The sequence below is a fragment of the Perissodus microlepis genome, chromosome 22 (genome assembly GCF_051167445.1).
Source record: "Perissodus microlepis isolate ML-2025 ecotype Zambia chromosome 22, ASM5116744v1, whole genome shotgun sequence".
In the NCBI taxonomy this organism is placed as follows: Eukaryota; Metazoa; Chordata; class Actinopteri; order Cichliformes; family Cichlidae; genus Perissodus; species Perissodus microlepis.
The window spans coordinates 17,168,424-17,189,134 of NC_140481.1; the positions used below are offsets into that span (position 1 = coordinate 17,168,424).

General features: G+C 40.8%; 1 protein-coding gene across 5 annotated transcripts in view; it reads right to left on the reverse strand.

The window, feature by feature from the left end:
• Nucleotides 1-20,711, reverse strand: part of spire1a (spire-type actin nucleation factor 1a) — a 35,762-nt gene that overhangs the window by 2,716 nt on the left and 12,335 nt on the right. The window contains exons 3-17 of one of the 5 annotated variants that reach the window (XM_084920201.1): nt 12,488-12,754; nt 10,675-10,800; nt 8,134-8,208; nt 7,799-7,963; nt 7,565-7,651; nt 6,292-6,421; nt 5,424-5,465; nt 4,098-4,145; nt 3,629-3,783; nt 3,119-3,200; nt 2,886-3,028; nt 1,772-1,795; nt 1,044-1,073; nt 263-400; nt 84-154 (exon numbers count right to left, since the gene is read on the reverse strand). In XM_084920201.1, coding sequence (XP_084776327.1) covers nt 84-154; nt 263-400; nt 1,044-1,073; nt 1,772-1,795; nt 2,886-3,028; nt 3,119-3,200; nt 3,629-3,783; nt 4,098-4,145; nt 5,424-5,465; nt 6,292-6,421; nt 7,565-7,651; nt 7,799-7,963; nt 8,134-8,208; nt 10,675-10,800; nt 12,488-12,754 — 1,583 coding nt within the window. The remainder of the gene's footprint in view (nt 1-83; nt 155-262; nt 401-1,043; nt 1,074-1,771; nt 1,796-2,885; nt 3,029-3,118; nt 3,201-3,628; nt 3,784-4,097; nt 4,146-5,423; nt 5,466-6,291; nt 6,422-7,564; nt 7,652-7,798; nt 7,964-8,133; nt 8,209-10,674; nt 10,801-12,487; nt 12,755-20,711) is intronic. The other 4 variants (XM_084920202.1, XM_084920203.1, XM_084920204.1 and 1 more) reach the window with 4 other exon arrangements.

A 20,711-nucleotide genomic window follows, 5' to 3' on the forward strand; every position in this document is an offset into this window, starting at 1 on the left:
TCAGTGTCAAATACAGACTTTGTTTAAATGTTGGAGTCTCCCTCTTTAAGTCGAGCTGTCCTTTTAACAGCGATTCAAATTACCTTTTGCAGAACTGGCAGGTGTAGGACCAGGTGAAGATGGAGAACCTTTTAATCCTGCAAGAAAAGCAAAGCTGGACAGGGGAGGACAAAAATTGAGGTGAGGAAGGTGCACTGTTTCAAATTAATGTGACAAATTATCGGTTTGAGAGAAAACCATAAGTTTACAGGTGGTTTTGTACCTTTCCTTTCTTGAGAGCGTTGTAGACTTCTTTGTATTGCTGAAACTTCTCCAGCTCGGCCTTGACGAGGACCTGCCTGATGTGCATCACCTCTTCCACCGTCAGAGCCAAACACTCCGCCGGATAACAGAACTCCTCCTGCGGGGGAACATGCATCACATCATCAAACCATGCTCACAAACACACAGACAGTGATGTGTTTGACAAACCCAAACAAAAATGCCCCACTGCACACCACATCACCTAAACATGCAATGAGATGTGAGAATGGAAGTTTCACACCGCCGCTGTGAAAATAAATGCAGAACCTCCATGTGATGCAACACAACACCTCCCATGCTGGAACCACAACTCTAGGATTTCTTTACTTTAATCCAGATTTGCTTTATTCTCTGTCAAAAACACGTTTGGAGCTCCTGTTATTCACCAGATGTTTCCAAGGAAACAATCTGTAAGAGGATCCCCCATCATGGTGCCAGCTGAGCTCTCATCTGGAGTTTTACAAAAGAAGTCCACAGGGGTGAAAATGTCTCAGGGAGCACATCTACTGATCATCATCATTTACTGGGATTGAGTGCTTGTATAAGATCTGGCCTCATATATAATCTTCCCTGAGTTATTTTCAGTACGCCACAGATGTTGCATTCACTCAAGCAGTTACAACACAAGGTCCCATTCATCTAAAAAACAAGCCGATTGAATTAGACGCCATTCAGGATGGTTTCCCCACACAGTGCTTGGAGGTGATACAATTTGATATTTTGCAGTAGTGGCGACATACCGAGCCCTGAGCGCCACTGCCGGCATCCACCTGACCAGCAAACAGAGGGAACAGGATATTTAAACAGAAGCAAGACCTTATATTCCAACGAGCTAATCACACACAGTACGCTCAGTAAAATTTAATACAAGAACTGCATGAACCCATTAGGTGGTCTGTCAGTTACGTCATCAGCTTACAGCCAACGTTATTACCAAGCATAAAATCTAATAAAAAGATATACAAAAAAAAAAAAAACGTATGGATTACATCATCACATTCAAACGTGCATGAGCACATAGGATTAATTAATTTTTAACAAATATATCTGGCTTGACATTTCATTTTTGATCTCAATGTACCCCTGTTCACTGACATTGCAGCCTTCCTTTCACTCCATTAAAATCCTTTCACACATCCGCTGCCCACCTGAACTTCACCCAATCAGGTGTCCTCACATAGACCTCGGTCCCTGCCAAATCCTAGTACAAAGCTTGTGTGCTGCCTCTTGCGCACACTATACGGCCAGCTCCCTCAACTAAACCACACAGAGTACATCTAGCAATAAAAAACAGCTTTGAAGAAGCCGGATACAGTGATAGGCTTTAGGCTGCATCTTCCAACCTTGATGGTATTCCTTTAAATCACTTTCTCCCTTGCGTGCATGCATGCATTCCTTAGTACTAATTGTTAGGATTAGTGGACATTGCAAATAAATAAATCGATAAACAGGAAATTGACCTAGTTACCTTGCCACTGGGATCCGTCATTAGCTGCAGCATTTGAAAATAAGAAATAATTTAAAGTGAGTCTTTGGAAGAAGATGGCTAATCAGAGTAAACATGTAAATGAGATAACAGGAGTACGAGAAAGGGAGGGGATGCAACAAAGACCTGACTGTTCTACATTAACTAAAGAGCTTCAGCTTCTTATATGAATGAAGTTTGAGAGGGTGTTTTAAACCAGGGAAAAGCTGCACAGGCAGAAATCCCTCCTGCCAACTTCTGATGCACACTCAGTCATTTTGTTCTGGAAACAGGTCTGAAATAAGACAAACTGCTTAACTCAGAAAGAGAAACGAGGGTTACCCCTAGCAGGCATCTGAGGGAGAAAGAGTTAACATCCTAGTATTAATGAACAGTAACTTTTTATTCCAACTTTTAAAAGTGACTCATTAAAGATGTCTTAGATTAATCTCGTCACCGTTTGTTGTTTCTACTGTCAACTGGACAGATCTTAATGGAAACAACAGAATCAGCAACATTTGTCACTAATTATGAAAGATTCTGGAAAGGATTAGGGATCGAAGACTTAAAATATGAAGTTCTCTCTGTGAAAGCCTTCTAATTCTTGACATGCATCACTACAGACTTTTAAAAGTCGAGTCTGGCTTAATTAGAAGCTGTGGGTTTGGCAGTGTTGAAAAAAAAGAAAAAAGAAATACATAAATAGTGAGAATAAACCAACTTGACCTAAATCCTTTTCATACAGCGCTGTCCTGTGCTTTCAATTAGATCCATCAACTTCACTAGAATCATAGGACCAAGCTCAGAGTCAGAGAAAACCAGTGACCTCACTGCAAACCAATGGCCGGTCACAGGACAGGAGTAAATTTAACAGACGTATTGTACGTCTGGTGCTGTTAATCGATGTAACCACAATAATGGGTTTCCATTCGTTTTGATTAGCAAGGCTGATATTTCATCCAACTGACTGCATATTTCCAACTGGTGGGTCATGAACTGCATTCAGAAATGCTTCCGAGTATCTGCTTTTACATTTACTTTTTTTTTTAATCATTTAGATGATAAAGATCTGTCATAAACAGAGTCCAATAGAAATAGCCTCCACAAGGTAACGTACCAAAGACTTTGAGCTCTGTCTGGATGGTGGTAAGAAAGGCCTGACGCTGGTAGGGGACTCCTTCTCGATAGAGTGCCGCCTCTGTGAAGATTGTCGCTTGTCTGGCTGTGGGGTGGCGGAGACAGGCAGGAACTTTGGAGGAGCTGGAGACATGGGACACAAATATGCATGAAGAACTCTGCCAGAGAGGGAACATTTAATTTGTGTAATACACTATGTTCAAAAGTTAATACCCTTCGTGGCTGTGACTGAGTCAGGAGACGTGTCTTCTATCAAAGACGTGGACATGCTGGAGCTGCTCCGTGTGGTTTCCTCCTGTCATCCAGAAAACGACATATTAGCAATTCATCGAAAATTCATAACTACCACAATCAAGTTTGTGTGCCCATTATTAACGTGTCATTAATAATTGTGAGAGCTTAGCTGCTAAATCAGAACATCACTTTAGCCATATTATACCAATATTGTGGAATAAGATTCTTTTAGACATAATGATGCTCTGAGCTCAAGAAGCCATCACATACATATCTATTTTTTTAAAAATATTTGTTTTATACTGCTTATTAGAAATTCTCCTTTTTAATTTTGTGCATGAAAAAGTTAAGATGGTTTGTTTTCTTTCTTTGCACCAAATGGGACTGTGTATAATTTTGTTGCTCTTTTGGCATAATAACCAAGATTCTGATGAAGTCACATGACACGCATGATCAGTCGCAATCAATCATAAGAGTCAGACATCTTACATCGGAATCTGAGCCGTCCAGCTCCGCCAGCGTGGGCGCTTTGAGCACCCTCTTTCTCTGGCTAAGCGCCTGCCCGCCGCCCAGATTTGGTCCTGCTTTGCTGCTGGACAGTGAATGGGTGCTGCAGGTCAACTTCCTCCGAGCATCAGGAGTGTCTGTGGGTCAAACACAGTCAATTAAAGCGGGAAGATACAGTGTCCAACATAATAAACAGAGACACTGTTACAGATGTCACATGTACACATGAACCACACATCACGAGTCAACTCCTTCAGTAGCTGGTATTAAAGACTTCTTTACAGTGTTATGACAGGACACCACAGAGGCAGAATTGAGGAAGATAAACCTCAGCCACATGCCAACGGTTCAGATTTTCTCCTCAATTTCCCCGCACTCATTTTCACGACACTCCTGCTTTGTCACACAGACTCCAAAGTTGCCACGACACGCCGGTCCGTGTGTGCTTTACCTGAGCTGCGGAACAAGTCCTGAGGAGTGCTGATGCTTTTCCCTGCACCTGCAGATGAATTAAGGGAATACAACCTTCAGTCGAAGCTCACACAGACGTTAACAAACACCAGACTACAACCACGGGGAGGACTCGACAGCGACAAGCATCTGTCAGAGCAGAGGGCCTGTACAATGAAGCAGCATTTGCGGGCTTAGCGAGGTAACTCTGGGCCTTTAACACCACCTGGGTTGCAGCTGGAAGAATAAACTTAAGACAGCCTTACCCAAGAGTAAATCTCAGGGACACATTAATCCAGAGGGTCTCAGAGTGTGGGCCATGAAGAATAAGGAGGTTGAGATTCCCAATTTATATATATCCATATCTATCTATCTATCTATCTATCTATCTATCTATCCATCCATCCTTGCGAGAAGTATGCAGCTCTATGTAAATGAAACCACCTCTAGCTGGAATCAGAAAACCTGGGTTGACTTGGAGACGTGAAAACCTGCGACTGACAGCGCTTTGCGTGATCACAGTTGTAGCCCGCTTCATAGTACAGACCCCGGGTGTGAATTAACAGGACGCTGTGCGATAGTGGTCTATATTAAAGCTTAAACACATTGTGCGTAAACTAGAAAGCACAGAGGGAGAGGCGTACGAAGGGAAGTGCGGGGGAGGAAGCAGGGAAAGACAATGAGTGCAGCCACAGTGCTAAAAGTTATTCTCGTACATAATTTGGATCGTGGTCACCTCGTGAACTGTAACGCTACATTCGAACCGTCATCTCCCATTCTCCACCATTTATCTAAGGGGTTAGGCTGCTGACAGCAGCGTTACATAATTCTTTCACTTTTCACATTGAGAGGGAGGATTAGGATGACCAGCAGGGGAGGCAAGCCGTAGAGAGAGTGATGATTTGTAATCTCACTTTACTGGCTCTGGCCCAATTGCCATCTCGTAACAGCTATACCACAGACAGCCTCTGTGACTAGCATCTCCCCTAAAATATATGCCCTCCCTCTCTAGAGTTTGTACGTTTATTGTGTCCACAGGCTGCCCCAAAAATCACCCCAGCAACAGAACATTACCAACACAGTTTCACGCATCCTAAGATTAAGGTGCACTGTGCTGACCCATCTTTCCTCTCACCTTCAGAAAGTGTCTTTATAATAAACAGCCAGTAAGTGACAGCAGTGTGTCATAAATGCACTTGTACAACACAAGCATGAAGTATGTGGGGTGTGTTTAAATCAGGGAGAAGCAAGAAGTCCTAAAAAATAGCCTAGAATAAAACACGGGCACAACAATAGGATAGAACATAACAGGTGACATGAACTTTACCTGATGAGTCAAAGCTGTGAGACATGCTAAGGGGTCGCATGACTGACAGATATGCCCATATTTGGGAGGAAAAAAAGAAAAGAAAAGAAAAGAAAAGAAAGGAAGCAAAATAGAAAACAAAGAAAATGTTATAATGGACGATGATGTCAGAATCATCCCAGTTTAACACTTCCATGCGTCCACAACAGCTCCATAATCTCAGATTTTCATAAACAGTTTAACAGAATTGCCCCATATGTACGATTATGCAACAACTCAACATTAGTTTACTGAAGCCACTTACAAAGGGATTGGTCTATGAACTGCACAGAACACTGGATGGTAAAGACTGCTGTTTTTTTTTAGCTTTAATTGAAACCATGTTCAGCTGTCCATGTATAACCATTATATACTAAAAGAGGATTACGACCTATGTACTGCTCACTTCAAAAGGCACTGGCGTTACATAATGAGTAATGTCACTTAAGGTCACAAGCAGAGACCTGGGCATCTTTGGGCAACTGCAGTAACAGCTATACTAAACACATGAAGGCTCACAGCTGCAGTCAGCATGATCCTTGTTTAAACGCTGACACCTTTAATAAAGCGAGGAGATCGATGCAGGAAGCAGGCTGTTAGAGTACTCGTGATGGCTGCAGTTAAGAATGATTAATTCATGGACAATGTTTTATGTCCTGAGTGGATTAGGTTGGGTTAGGTTCACTGAAAGCTGTCATGCAGAAAGTTAAGAACAACGCTCCCCCAGAGAGATTTCTTCTAAAGATCAATACATTTGCGCGTGAGTCAGAGCAGTGCGAGTTCGTGCTTATATGTCAGGCCATAAGTAGAATCATTTCTGAGCATGGGTTTGTGTCGGTCGTCATCTCACCCAGGCGGTTTCTGCGGATCATGTCGGGTGAAACCGGCCTCAGCTTCCTTTCCGCTTTTATGTCCTCCAGCAGTCGCTCGTGAAGGCTCCGGGGACGCGGAGGGTGTGGTTTGAGTTTGCGAGCAGAGACCTGTCGTGACAATCAGAGGAGTGCGTACTTGATTACCAAGATTTTCCTCTCACACCTCTGCTCTGAAAGAGTGCGTGATGACGTCATTCAGCTATTCTCTCAGTCAAAATTAATCATTTAGCTAAAAGCAATGATAGACTTGCATGTGTCAACATTCACACTCATCCATCTGGCATCTGCAGCATTGTGTATGGCAGAGTACTGGTATCATAAGTGACAACCAAATATTGATGTCACGGACTTCAGCGTTTTCACAGCTGTGCTGAATATAGACGACAATTGTCACATCACTGTCCAAGTTCAATTTTACTGTACTGAAAGTGAAGTACATGAGGTATACTTAAATACTATACCAATTACATACATGACAAATGCTACAAAGGACCAAGCATTTTTTTTTAAAATAAATTTAGGATTCAATAATTAAACTGATGTCATTAAAATGTCAAATCTAGTATATAACAGAAGATTTGTTTGCTTTTTTAATGCAACATTAATATGTTTGCTTTATTTTGCTTCTATATCTGTCATTTTATTTATTTACTTGTTTATTTTGCTCACAAAAGTTTTTTTTCCCTAAACAAAGCTATATATCCATTTAAAAAACATAATTACTTTATCATGGATGCAGCTTAAACGAGCTATAATTTAAAGTGTGTTTTGAGCATACTACAATTGGTACTATTGTACTATTGGTTGACTGGCTAATGGCTAAAGCCCATTAAGGGATTACTAGAGAACTAAGATCAAATCCAACTTAAGAGACAGGCAGTGGGCGCCCTGGCAACCAGGACCACTAAAATGGGAAAACTGCAGAAAAATGAGCTTTATAGCTTTGCAACCAATTTTCCCTAGTGACCATGAACAACCACTCACCAACTGCTTTCCTGTTGACCAGTGGTTGCCTGGTTACTGACTGGTTTCAAGTTTTGTGTGACCGAGAGCTAATCAAGCAACAAATAAACAGGACATATTTTTAGATTAATGCCAAAATTTGTTTGAGATAATACATTTAAAAGTGTGTATATATATATTTATCAAATACAATATTATTGTGTGTAATTGAAAATTAATGAATTCATGCATTTTTATTGATTTTGAACCTCCATACTAATTACTGGCACCGTGTTCTGCACGACTCACAGGGTTGAGAGGAGGTCGTGACCTGATGAATTCCAGAATGACCTCATGTGCGCTCTTCTTTAACCGTGGAGGAATGTCCCCATTCACCTGGGAGAAGACATTAAAAATAACATGAAGACGTGATAAAAAAATGGAAGGTCACGCTACAGAACAAAAACATCGCTTGTCTTTGAACTACACAGAGGACGAAGACAAAAAAAAAAAAAAAAAAAAAAAAACTCCAAACACCCTCACCATGACTTTTCGCAGCTTGTAACGTTTTGAACGGATGTCATCCATCAACATCTCGTAGGGTGTGAGCTGGTACTCTATGGGTAGTGGGTTGTACTGGCGCTCCTGGACCTTCTTCAACTTTACACCATGTCTTAGATCTCTCATCACCTGTACCCAGAACCGTGCCTGATTGGAATACAAGCGGCACGGTTAGTGATGCACTTATGCATTTGCAATGCCTTTCACTGGTCCGGCCCACTCAAGATCAAAGTAGGCTGCATGTGGCTCATGATGTACAATGAGTTTGACATTCCTGCCTTAAAGTGATACTTGATGCACCAAGTAGATCTTCTTACCCAGTCTGCATTTTGCAGCTCATTGAGGTCTTTAACAGGTTCTTCCTGAGTCTCCCCTTCCATCTTCCGAAGGTTCTAGGCAAGATAGCAAAATAGGATAACATGGAATGTTAGCGAGGAAACAAATGAGACAGAAAATGAGCAAAGTGATGGTAGTGAACTTGTGCCCAACTCTCTCCCAGACAAATATTAGGTTATGGTCCTAGGCATATTGCCCATAATGTCATGGCAGCCTGTTTAATTAATCAATAAATGTGGATTCACATGACCAGGCGGATCCTTCTCATCTTGAAATCGAATTTATGCCAGAGGGGAAAAAAAAAAAAAAAAAAAAAAAGGAACAAAAACCCAAAAAAAGGTCAATGAACAACTAATGACTGCCATTAATATGTGACTGCTGAATCTGTTATGCAGAACTGTTCTGGGTGACCTACTTCAGTTGTGATACTGCTCAAGATAAACCTCATTCCTGACATGTCCAATACATTCAATCTTTTTTCTGTGCTGGTTAATCTCAATTTAAAAATGACAAATTACCATAACACCAGAGTTTTAGATCAAAGAAAGAAGTCCTTAAGGGGAAAAAAAGATTGTTATGTAATATTTTAATCTCCGACTCCCACTGTTCCGACCTCTTTCAGTGAAAGTGATATGAAAGTTGCATATGCATCTCCCACCTTCACTTCCCTGGGGTCATTCCTGTTTTGAACGATGATAACATTTTGTGAGTCAGTGACGCCGTTTTCAATACATTTACATTTGTTTCTAGTCTAGCTGGCTCCCAAGAGAAGAATGCTGTTCACGATCTTGTTAGAGAAAAGTCAGAAATGGTGAGAGAAACTAAGAAAAACTGATCATTCCCTAATTTGTAAGCATGTGTGATGTGTGTGGTACAGTGTATGGTTGCTTATTAGCAATCATCCAGAGGCCTTTAAGGCTACAGCCAGTCCCCTATACACCAGTGGTCTGATGCAATCCTGTAAGCTCTTTAAATTGCTGTAATAAAGTTAAACTTGATTCTATAACCACACCGTCTTACATAAGACTGTTTGCATGAATCATGCCTGCTACGGAAGCTACTCTTTTTCAGCCATTTTTTTTTTAGATTTGCTGATTTTCCTGGGATCACTGTCCAGTTTCAGCAAAGCTTTAGCTGCCAGGCAGATGGCCTCACATTTGACTCCAGAATACTTTGCAGACATTGCGTTGACCATGAACTCCTCTGTGTACCAAAGTGCCCAGGTGGCTGCAAAACAAGCCCAAACCGTCACCCTTCCACTTCAGTGCTTTATCGTTGGTATTAGTCGTTTGCGCTCATATGCTGTGTTATATTTATAAAGCTGCATCTAAGCAAAACAAGACTTTTTGAACAACATACTTTCGGACAGATGAGACAAAGTGGAGAAGTTTGTCTACATTTGGAGAAAAGCTGTGCAGACATGATCTTTTTAGAGCACAGAGGCTTTCTGTGACAACCCTTCCAAACAGGCCATACTTGTTCGGTCTTTTTTGCTAATTGCACTGCACTAAGGTTTAAGGTTGAACATACCACCTGAGGCCTGTAAACTCTGAGACATAGCTCTTGGGTCTTTTGCATTTTTTCTGAGCAATGCACTCTGAACTTGGAGTGAATTTGTTGAGACATCCACTCCTGGGAAGATCATGCCATTGCATTAACACTCATACCAGAAACTGGCAAAACCTCTTTTCCCCCCCCTTTTCTTTTTTCAATATATAGGGCTGCTAAGACTTGCTGATGATCAGTTAATCAAAAGCATTTGATTAGCAGCACCTGCCTCCTGCTACTTAACCTCTTAATATGGAAGCAGTAAGGGCGTATTTAGTTATTCAACTGAGAATCGTTTTTTCCCCTCATGACTGTAAAAAAGAATTTATATTACTCTAAATAAAATAAATAAAATTTAAAAAAAAGGAAAAACAGCACAAGTGGGTATTCCACCCTAATAATTCTCAGCTACTCCAGTAAAAACATCCCGCTTACACAACTGTTCCTGTTAGGTTGAGCACAGCTACTTGAGAGAGGATGCCAGAACACGTCCATTCAGAATTAAGTTATGCCAAGCACTCGAGCTCATGGCTGGCCTAACAAGAGGGGCATCCAGGGACACCCACCGTCTCAGTCAATCTGTACTATAATCACTTCGTGGACTGTTGTTGTTTCTGCTTCTGGGCACCACTCTGGGATTTTCTTTCCCCAGCAATAAGTCCGTTGGCCGAATAGATCCCTATTCCAACAGTTTAAGCAAACATATGTACCAAACCAGAGTGGTAAAACGGTTAGAAGAGACTTTGGTCCTTTCTCACAGTCTGTTCTGTCCATCAGTTTTTCTTAACGCTCATGTTTATAATATGAGAAATTTGTGACGTGCCCTCTTAGTTCTTGAGTGACTTACATAAAAGTTCACCCAACTTTGGAAATGTAGCGATAACATTTAAAATAGGTAAGTGCAGAAGACTGTCGCACTCATCTGCACTTAAATTAGCAATAACGTCATAATGTCACACATCAAAAGTTCATACCTCCTTGGCACTCCTGATCTTCTCCAAGAAAGTGCGCAGTTCTCTGCTCTCGGCGTACAGAGCCCGGCACACAGCCTGGTAATGGTTGGGGGCATCTGATGGACTGGGTAGGTGGGAAGAACATAGCTGTAGAGGCAAAGAATGCAATGTATTACATATACTGGTGCTTATGGAATAAACAATCAATAAAGCTGCTTTATATCTGTGTGTGGATTGAAGCACACATTTGTCAGTACTCCAAATTACACACAAACCTTTATGTACATTTGTAAATCGTCTTTATGCTTGTGGATCATACACTTTGTACACTTTTGTAACCCTATTGAGACTAATTCAACTCCAATCTGGACCAAAGTGGGCATTTTAATTCTCAAAGCCATGCCTCATGCGTGGCTAAAGACATCGTGTGATGTTGGGGAACTTGACAAAAATAACACTAAACCTGCTTGACCAGCTGGAACAACACTGCCTGACAATCACTGGTTGCGCACCATTTAAAGCTCCGACCTGCGTGGTATCTGAGTCCAATTGTTGTGACAATAAGAGTTACCTGGAGGAGTTATGCATGCGCTGTCAAATAATCTCCAAAAAAACAATAGGGAACCAGATGGATGGCATATTTTCATTTTCAGGTAAAGGGCTTGGCAAGCTGAAAAAATGTCTGACTCTGCAAACAGACGCCTTCTTGTCATGATGGGAAAATAACAGGTGATATGACACCTGAGAAGTGAGAGTTAAAACATTCTTAAAATATCACCGCAGCTGTCGTTTCCATTGTTTCTACTGATAACAATTCTCTGTGGAAACATGCAAAAAAATGTTTATATGGAAGAACCAAGTGAAACTGCAAAATAACAGCACGACTTCTGGAAATCACAAAGTGTGCAAACATAAGAACATGGAGTTAAATTTGATGTTAAACTCAGGGCTTCATTTGATGAGCCATAATTGGCATAAATGTGGCTGGATCCAAACCCCTAACTCACTTTCAGTAGAACAATACCAGCTCATGTAGCCTCCGCTCACTCCATTGTACAAGAGCAATGAGCAAACCCATTCGGCACTTTAACATTTAAATATTCCTGTCTAAGTAGGATGCCAGCTAGCAGGTCCTGTCATACTGTACCAGCTTCACGTTTCGCTGGAACTTCAAAGTGACATACCTCTGTTTGTCAGAAGAGAATAAAACTGGATGTAGACGTGCCAGATCTGTCCGCAGCCATGCCATAATGACTTTACACTGAACAGAGTGATTGCTGGAGGAGTAAGAGCTTAGGGAAGATGCACACAGGCAGCAAACAGACCTGATATTTGTGTTCCACATCAGTTTTATAAGGCTTTATAACACAGGCTGTGAAACTTTCTAACCCCATTCCCCTAATACCAGTGTGTTTACAGGGCTATAATTACCCGTCTTATTCAGAAGCTACTTGGGGAATTTACAGTGTGACAGCTTCTATCAAGGGAATACGTTTGTGCTGGGGTGATTACATGCGGCTGCACTGCTTTCTTAATAAGCCAGCTGTAAAAATGTGGCAAGCACACAAACTATACGGCAGTTTTTTCCACACAAAACAGAAAGACACACATTTCACATGCCTGCGATAGCTTTGCTTTATTTCAATTTGCTCTGCCATTTCAATCCATTATGGACCAAGTGATCAGACTGATGAAGCTCTACAGCAGGAACACTGCAGTTAATTATTAGAGTTATCTGTTGAGAACAGATTTATGTACTCAAGGAATCTGGCAGAGAAACTAAGCTCTCATTGCAAACCGATTACATGTGTATCTTAATAAAATAAAACCCTACCATGATGATGTCGCGATAGCTCCGGATGCTACTGATTGTACTGCTGGAGCCATCAGACACGAGGTCCCCTTCCTCCTCTTCTTCGCATTCATCCTCTTCTTCTGTGGCCTCGTAGCCCTCGTCGGGACAGGGGTCACTCTCCGTTTCCTCCGTGTTGGTCATCATGTCGATGAGGCGCTCCAGCGGCGGGCTGAGCTCGCGCTCTTCGTTTTCTTTGAGGCCATAGTCTAGAGCTTTGTAGATCATGACACCCAGTGAGTCAATAACCTAAAAGGAAGAGGTTGTTGGTTATTATTTTGTACAGGCCACCAAGTTGATTTTACATTTTGTAGCTTTAGGCACTCAGGGGCTTGAACAACATAAATTCTGAAACAAACAGTTGTACTTGTAAGTGTGGACTATAATTATTGTGAGGATCACTTCTAAAGGTGCACACACACTGATATTCTTCTTGGTGTTCCAGTTTAGGAGATGATGAAAGTTGTCAGTCTTTAGCACATAGGTTTGCTTACTTTTTCTAGCACGCAATGTGAGTGATTACTCATTGTGTTAAAGGCATGAACAGTACAACTTTTATGCATTCGATAAGTCAAATTGTGTTTTGAATAGTTATGATGAAAAGATTTCCACACATGAATGCTTCATAATGTCACGCGAGTCTCAGTCGGACATGTTTCCTGACAATAGAAAATGTTCTGCAGAGCATCAAGGAGGCAACAACCATGACTTCTGCTCACTGTGTGAATTCTCTGGATAAACACCTCCTTTGTTCTTACATGGCTCAATCAGATGTTACTCCGACGTGAGTGAATAGCAGCTCATGTGTCTCAAAATCATCACAATTCACATGTAATGTGTGAAGTACAGAAAGAAAAGGATACGTTTTCTTGTCACTAGTTAGCGGTATTGTGCACACTAATAATTAAAATCCACTGAGACCAACAACAATGACCTTGACCGTGACTATGATCACAATTTGGGTGATCATTGCATTTAAGTTTGGTTAAATTCTGACCAATACTGCAGAAGCAGGAGCGAACTGTGGACAGAAGACTTCAGCTTGATGAAATCAGACCACGTTTAATGAGTAATCACGTCGGTCACTCCACAAACTTCTTTTATACTGTATTCAGTGTCATATGTCCTCAGTATTGTATTTGCAGAAAGCAAATGCAGTAATACTCTGCTGTAAGTCTTCACTGTATTGGTTCAAATCGGTGGCTCTTCTTAGCTCGAGGGGTAAAAACATTTCTTTCCCGTCTGCTGAAATCTGTTTACTCCAAGTTAACTATGCCAACATTATGTTCTTTCCAGCTGACAGACGACATTCAGCTTTTTGTCTCCTCCTGCTCATGCTCCGCTATAATTAAAAGCACACCAGCACATCCTCATGGAACAAGCCTCATTTCATAGTACCCTTGCCTTACTCAGATAAACAACCGTATCTACAACAAACCTCAGTTCACCTGAACGGAGGACAGTTCACGTCTTCAAAGTGATGAGTAAAAAGGCCACAGTGTATCCGACTGAAACTTAATAATTACCATAATCCAGGAGATGATTTCATTTCATCACTGCCTTCTCTCATTAATTAGTAGGACATGACCTTCATTTTTTTTTTTTTTCTTTCCTGATGTTTCAAACAACTATCAGATCACACAAAACTGCTAGTTTTACATCAGCACACTTAGTTCACTGATCTAACCCTCGGTCTGAGGTCAACAAGTGTCGGAAGTATTGGCCAGTCGACCTGAAACAACCTTGGAAACGTCAGATATCGTTCTGACCGGGCCAAATGATTTCAATCAGAGTGCAGTGGGAGTGAAGACATTTAGCAAAGTACCCACAAAAATTAAAATACTATTCTGCACGTGGACATCCTTTGATACTCAAAGGCTAAGGATACAGAGCACTTCACCTGAAGTTTCAGCAGCAAGCACAAAAATCGACTTCAGTAAATTTTGCCATTTGCTGTAACTTCTGTGTTTATTTTGTTTGCCACTTGTCACCAGAGCCATTAAATAAATGCTCTGTCATTACTGCACTGCATATTCTATTTCCAGATGTGTATTGTTGAAAGAGGGAGGCGTCTCAAACAAGCCAGACCGTTGCTGTGAGTGAAGCTAGTTCTGATGGGCATGGCTGAATATGCGCTGGTTTGGTGCCAAAAACAGCACTGCACACGTCTTTGGAGTCTGGGAGTGTGCTACATGGAAGAGAAGGGTGTGGAGTGCACACGTTTAGGTATGTTAAGGTCAACAAGGCGAAAAGAAACTCATTTAATCAGACTAGAACTGCGTGGTTTTCTCAGTAAGTGTCAGTTATTTTAGTAGTCAGAGTGTGGGATTTTACTTGGATACTGTACGATCCATTGTCACAACTGTGAAAATGTACTTGATGTACCAGGACATCAAGTACATTGTCACAGTTGTGACAATGTACTTGATGTCCTGGTACATCAAGGTGCAGCACATTGTAGCTTAAATGTTTTTTTTTTTTGTTTGTTTGTTTTTTTTTTTGTTTTTTTAAATTTGTTGTTTGTTTTGTTTGTATAGTCCAAAAGCCAAAACAGGTCTGGTAACATATCTGAGGAATCACAGGGTCAGACAAAAAATTCTGAACCCATGATCATGGTGAAAGATCGAGTTCTGAATGGGCATCAGTTTCAGTTAATTCAACGCATTGGGATTTTAGAAACTGTATAATTAATTTCCAATTTTATTAAACAAAAACTAACCTCTGCCCAACAATGCCCGGCCCAGCCATCTTATCTTCACAGCCACCTATGCATGCCATTGCAGCACCCAGAGGAGCAGCAGCATGGCTCTGACCTGCTTTTATTAGCGACAGCCAGGTAACGACCGTGTTTGCACTAGCTCCGTCCACGTTTGTCAGCATTATGAAGTTGAGATACGATTACAGCACGTCGGTACAGCTGGACGAACATAAGCAGTAACAGCCCACTTATAAAAAGCAAGCTATTCTGCTTTAAAAATCACGTGAGCTCTGTTGGACCCCATGTGTGACAACAGAAAGAACCATGTGATCATAATGTCATGAGCATTAGTCCTCAACATATCTGCGTGGAGTCACAATACATCACTAAATTTTATCGATTTTTCAGCATTTTCATTACTTAAGTGTATGATATTTTGGAACATTGTGAAATTGAATAAGATCACCAACTCTTTATGAAAATATTTTCATAGATATAAATAAATCGGTAAGTACGCAAGCAAGGGTCTGCTACTGTGTGCAACTCAATATTTTCTTATTATTTTATAATGGCTTTTTCTGACGTGAGCACCTGCTCTTCAAAGTCTCTGTGCACAGATATGCATATTGGATTATAACCAATAACACAATTTGTTTGCCTATTAAACATCAAAAAATTTAAAAACGCCCCCCAGAAAGAAAAGATTTTTTTTTTTTTTTTAAAAAAAAAAAAGCAGGAATAGATTCTCTCAATTTCCAAAAATCAACCCACCTATTCTCACTGGGAAAAGATTGCTTTCATAGTGTTACATCGTTATCATTCCTCAATCATCTCTGTGTGCAGTTGATAATCCTGTTCCCGGGCTAAAACAAATATCCTATTCCTTAGTGTCTTATTATGTAACCTTTTAATCCATCTGTAGTACAACATGCACTGTAGTGGGCAGGGAAACTAGGAAATTCAGGAGTGACAGTCTGCACACGGGGATCTCATTCACAGGCAAAAAGGATCATCAGCTTTATACTGCACCACGTATACATAAGAAACCTCGTGTATTCATGTCCAGGCTAAGCAGTCTCACTATACTACATGGAAGGAACATTTTCTGTAGTGGTGGGTCAAGAGTACGTTTAGCCAACAGTTACTGTTTGAATCAAATTTTCTAATCAACACAAAATTAGTTTCAGTGATTGTCCAGTGGTTCAACAGCAACTAGCACAGTAAGGATCACTGTTTAATACAATAATTAAGCACCAAGTACAATAATCACGATAATTTGGATGAATTTTGCCACATATGGTCCATACATAAATATAAATGGCTATAAATCACACTTATGTATATACCAACCTGCAGCTTACATGCTTGATGCTTCCAACTGTATCAAAGTTTGCTTCTTAATTTTATCTTATTAGATATTTATGTGAATTTTGTCATACTTAAGTATGACATTTAGAGTTATAGCCTTAAACATGTATTAAGACATCACATTGACCTTAGCACTGATCACCAAAAACTAAACAGTTTGACTTCAAGTCCAAGTGAAGTGAAGGCCTGTGCCAAATCTGAAGAAATTCTCTAAACATCTTCAAGAGATACTGAACTCACAAGAATGATATCAACCCAAAAATATCGGCAGCCACAGCTGTTGGCTGTGCAGATGTGTATAAATCTGTAGGGGGCTGCATAAAGAACAGTTCAAAGAGTTCGGTTAACTGTACAATCTAAATTGTCAGAAGGTGTGAATGTAAGCATGAATGGTTTTGGATTAGCCCTGTAATAGATTGGCAATGTGAACAGGGCGTATCTCGCCTCTCACCCTATGACAGCTCACAGACTCCAACTGGAGTAAAGGTTACCAGATCCCAACTGGTAACCTTAACTCGAAGGGAGCTGAAGCCAAAGACGACGGATGGAAGAATCAGTGGTCAGTGGGAACGGGCCACAGGTCAACCAACACATCAGCTAAATAATTCTGTTCAGCGACATATGGAGAAAGTTCCTTTGAGTTCAAGTCAGAAGGAACGGGGAAGAGGCATCTTAAGTATCAAAAGCCAGACTTATTGAAAAGAAAACAGGAGAGGAAATAAGGAAAATACAGATTGTGGTGAGTGTAACTGAAAACAGTCACATCTGAAGACTTGTGATTCAGAGGATTGAGGCAGTGAGGTGGAGGAAGAGGAAGCATGTGGGTAAACAGCTGTGAAAGGCAGCCAGGAAAACCACTGCTGGGGTTTAAGCTACGGGATAAGTGTGGTAGCAAACTACTAGGTGAACAAGGCTCCAAGTAAATTCCCAAGCAGCCACAGCAGGTAACACGGGATATGACCAGTGTTTAAAAATGCCTAGTAGGAAATGCAGCAGGATGAGTCATCTGGGTGCCGAAGAAAAAGAAAATCGTAACACAGAGAATGAATTCAGCTTGAGCTCTGTGACAGGCTTTCTCAGAAAGTTTACAATCATCCTCAAGATTGTGAATCACCAATCCACTCAAAATAGAGTGCACTTTCCCTCAACCTCCACAAAGAAAGATAGTAACCATCTGCATTACATCACTGCATGGGGAAGGTTTTTTTTAAACAATGAGGGATTTTACATAGAGAATCTACTTCCCTGTGCCAGAGGCATTATCTTAAGAATCTGTGACAAAATACAAAAAGAATTCCTCACTCATGAATAACCTTTGTCCACCTCACAGATTTCATGTTCACTCTTGAACCAAAAAGGCAGATCACACATTTTTTTTGTCTCAACAGCTAGGGAGGAGTGTGTGCGCGCATATATTTGCTTGGAAAAGTCATTAATCTGTCATACAACTAACCTTGGTCGTCTGATGGTTAAATAAACCACAGAGCACCCCCCCAATTTCCTGTATGAGGTTATATATATTCCCCAGTTCAGAGTCCCCAGATTAGGCTCTGTGCTATGTTACTACCTGAAACATTTACATAATAATACACCCTTAAACAAAGAACACTTTGCCATATTCCTTCATTTCCTTGTTAGACCTACTTCCTTAATGGCAGTATGTTCCAACCACAAGCAAAGCACGCTAAATGTTCTGTTGGTTGCAAAAGCAAACAAATTCTTCAAGCACTCAAGCAATTTGAGGAGAGAAAAGCTAAATAATTAGCATGTTCTTATACATCTAATGTGGCTTATGCTACTACTGGATCTGCTACCAGCTTGGATGATGAATTTTAATCCTGAGGGATAACTGGAAGGCTATTTGAAACCAATAAAAAAGGCTTGGGTGACAGCGACTGTTTTTTTATGTCGCTTTTTAAAAATTTGCTGATGGCGCACATGTTAACATGTAAAAATGGTCTGGATGCAAGCTACTTTGGCACAATATTTTAATGCAGTGCAGTTTCCAGAATCTCATCTCAGTGTGATTCTGGTTCAGACATTCACAGTTCAAAGTGTTGGCTTGCATCAAGGTTTGATGCAAGCCAACACCTACAAAAATCAGTGTTTCTTTTCCCAAATATAAGCATTTTTGGTGAGGTTTTGTCATTTTTACTTACTCAAATTCACCAAAATTAGCCTGGAAAATACACAGCCTATTGTTAGGCAAGCAAATACAGACTTTTTGTTTAACTTTATGTGGACCAATAGAGTTTATGCATATAGTGAGCCTCCAAAGGACTATTTTAAGCCAGGAAACACCATGACTATGTAACCAGCTTTGCCATATTTTCATTGAACCAGCTAAGCAGACTAGGTTTAGGATGTTAAAGAGGGAGTTTTAAACAAAGGGTGAGAAAATGTGCTCCAGCAGTCTACAGCGTGAGGAAAAACAGTGTTTTACCAACATTAAAGCACAGAAACCTATTCTGCAAAGTGTAGTTTACAGGGAGTGCAGAATTATTAGGCAAATGAGTATTTTGTCCACACCATCCTCTGCATGCATGTTGTCTTACTCCAAGCTGTATAGGCTCGAAAGCCTACTACCAATTAAGCATATTAGGTGATGTGCATCTCTGTAATGAGAAGGGGTGTGGTCTAATGACATCAACACCGTATATCAGGTGTGCATAATTATTAGGCAACTTCCTTTCCTTTGGCAAAATGGGTCAAAAGGAGGACTTGACAGGCTCAGAAAAGTCAAAAATAGTGAGATATCTTGCAGAGGGATGCAGCAGTCTCAAAATTGCAAAGCTTCTGAAGCGTGATCATTGAACAATCAAGCGTTTCATTCAAAATAGTCAACAGGGTCGCAAGAAGCGTGTGGAAAAACCAAGGCGCAAAATAACTGACCATGAACTGAGAAAAGTCAAGCGTGCAGCTGCCAAGATGCCACTTGCCACCAGTTTGGCCATATTTCAGAGCTGCAACATCACTGGAGTGCCCAAAAGCACAAGGTGTGCAATACTCAGAGACATGGCCAAGGTAAGAAAGGCTGAAAGACGACCACCACTGAACAAGACACACAAGCTGAAACGTCAAGACTGGGCCAAGAAATATCTCAAGACTGATTTTTCTAAGGTTTTATGGACTGATGAAATGAGAGTGAGTCTTGATGGGCCAGATGGATGGGCCCGTGGCTGGATTGGTAAAGGGCAGAGAGCTCCAGTCCGACTCAGACGCCAGCAAGGTGGAGGTGGAGTACTGGTTTGGGCTGGTATCATCAAAGATGAGCTTGTGGGGCCTTTTCGGATTGAGGATTGAGTCAAGCTCAACTCCCAGTCCTACTGCCAGTTTCTGGAAGACACCTTCTTCAAGCAGTGGTACAGGAAGAAGTCTGCATCCTTCAAGAAAAACATGATTTTCATGCAGGACAATGCTCCATCACACGCGTCCAAGTACTCCACAGCGTGGCTGGCAAGAAAGGGTATAAAAGAAGAAAAACTAATGACATGGCCTCCTTGTTCACCTGATCTGAACCCCATTGAGAACCTGTGGTCCATCATCAAATGTGAGATTTACAAGGAGGGAAAACAGTACACCTCTCTGAACAGTGTCTGGGAGGCTGTGGTTGCTGCTGCACGCAATGTTGATGGTGAACAGATCAAAACACTGACAGAATCCATGGATGGCAGGCTTTTGAGTGTCCTTGCAAAGAAAGGTGGCTATATTGGTCGCTGATTTGTTTTTGTTTTGTTTTTGAATGTCAGAAATGTATATTTGTGAATGTGGAGATGTTATATTTGTTTCATAGGTAAAAATCAATAATTGAAATGGGTATATATTTGTTTTTTGTTAAGTTGCCTAATAATTATGCACAGTAATAGTCACCTGCACACACAGATATCCCCCTAAAATAGCTAAAACTAAAAACAAACTAAAAACTACTTCCAAAAACATTCAGCTTTGATATTAATGAGTTTTGTGGGTTCATTGAGAACATGGTTGTTGTTCAATAATAAAATTATTCCTCAAAAATACAACTTGCCTAATAATTCTGCACTCCCTGTAATGTGGGTTTTTGAGCAAAACAGAACTCTTCTTACTACTGTATGTTTTATGTGTAGCCAATTCAAATTTTCACTATTTTAAATAGATCGC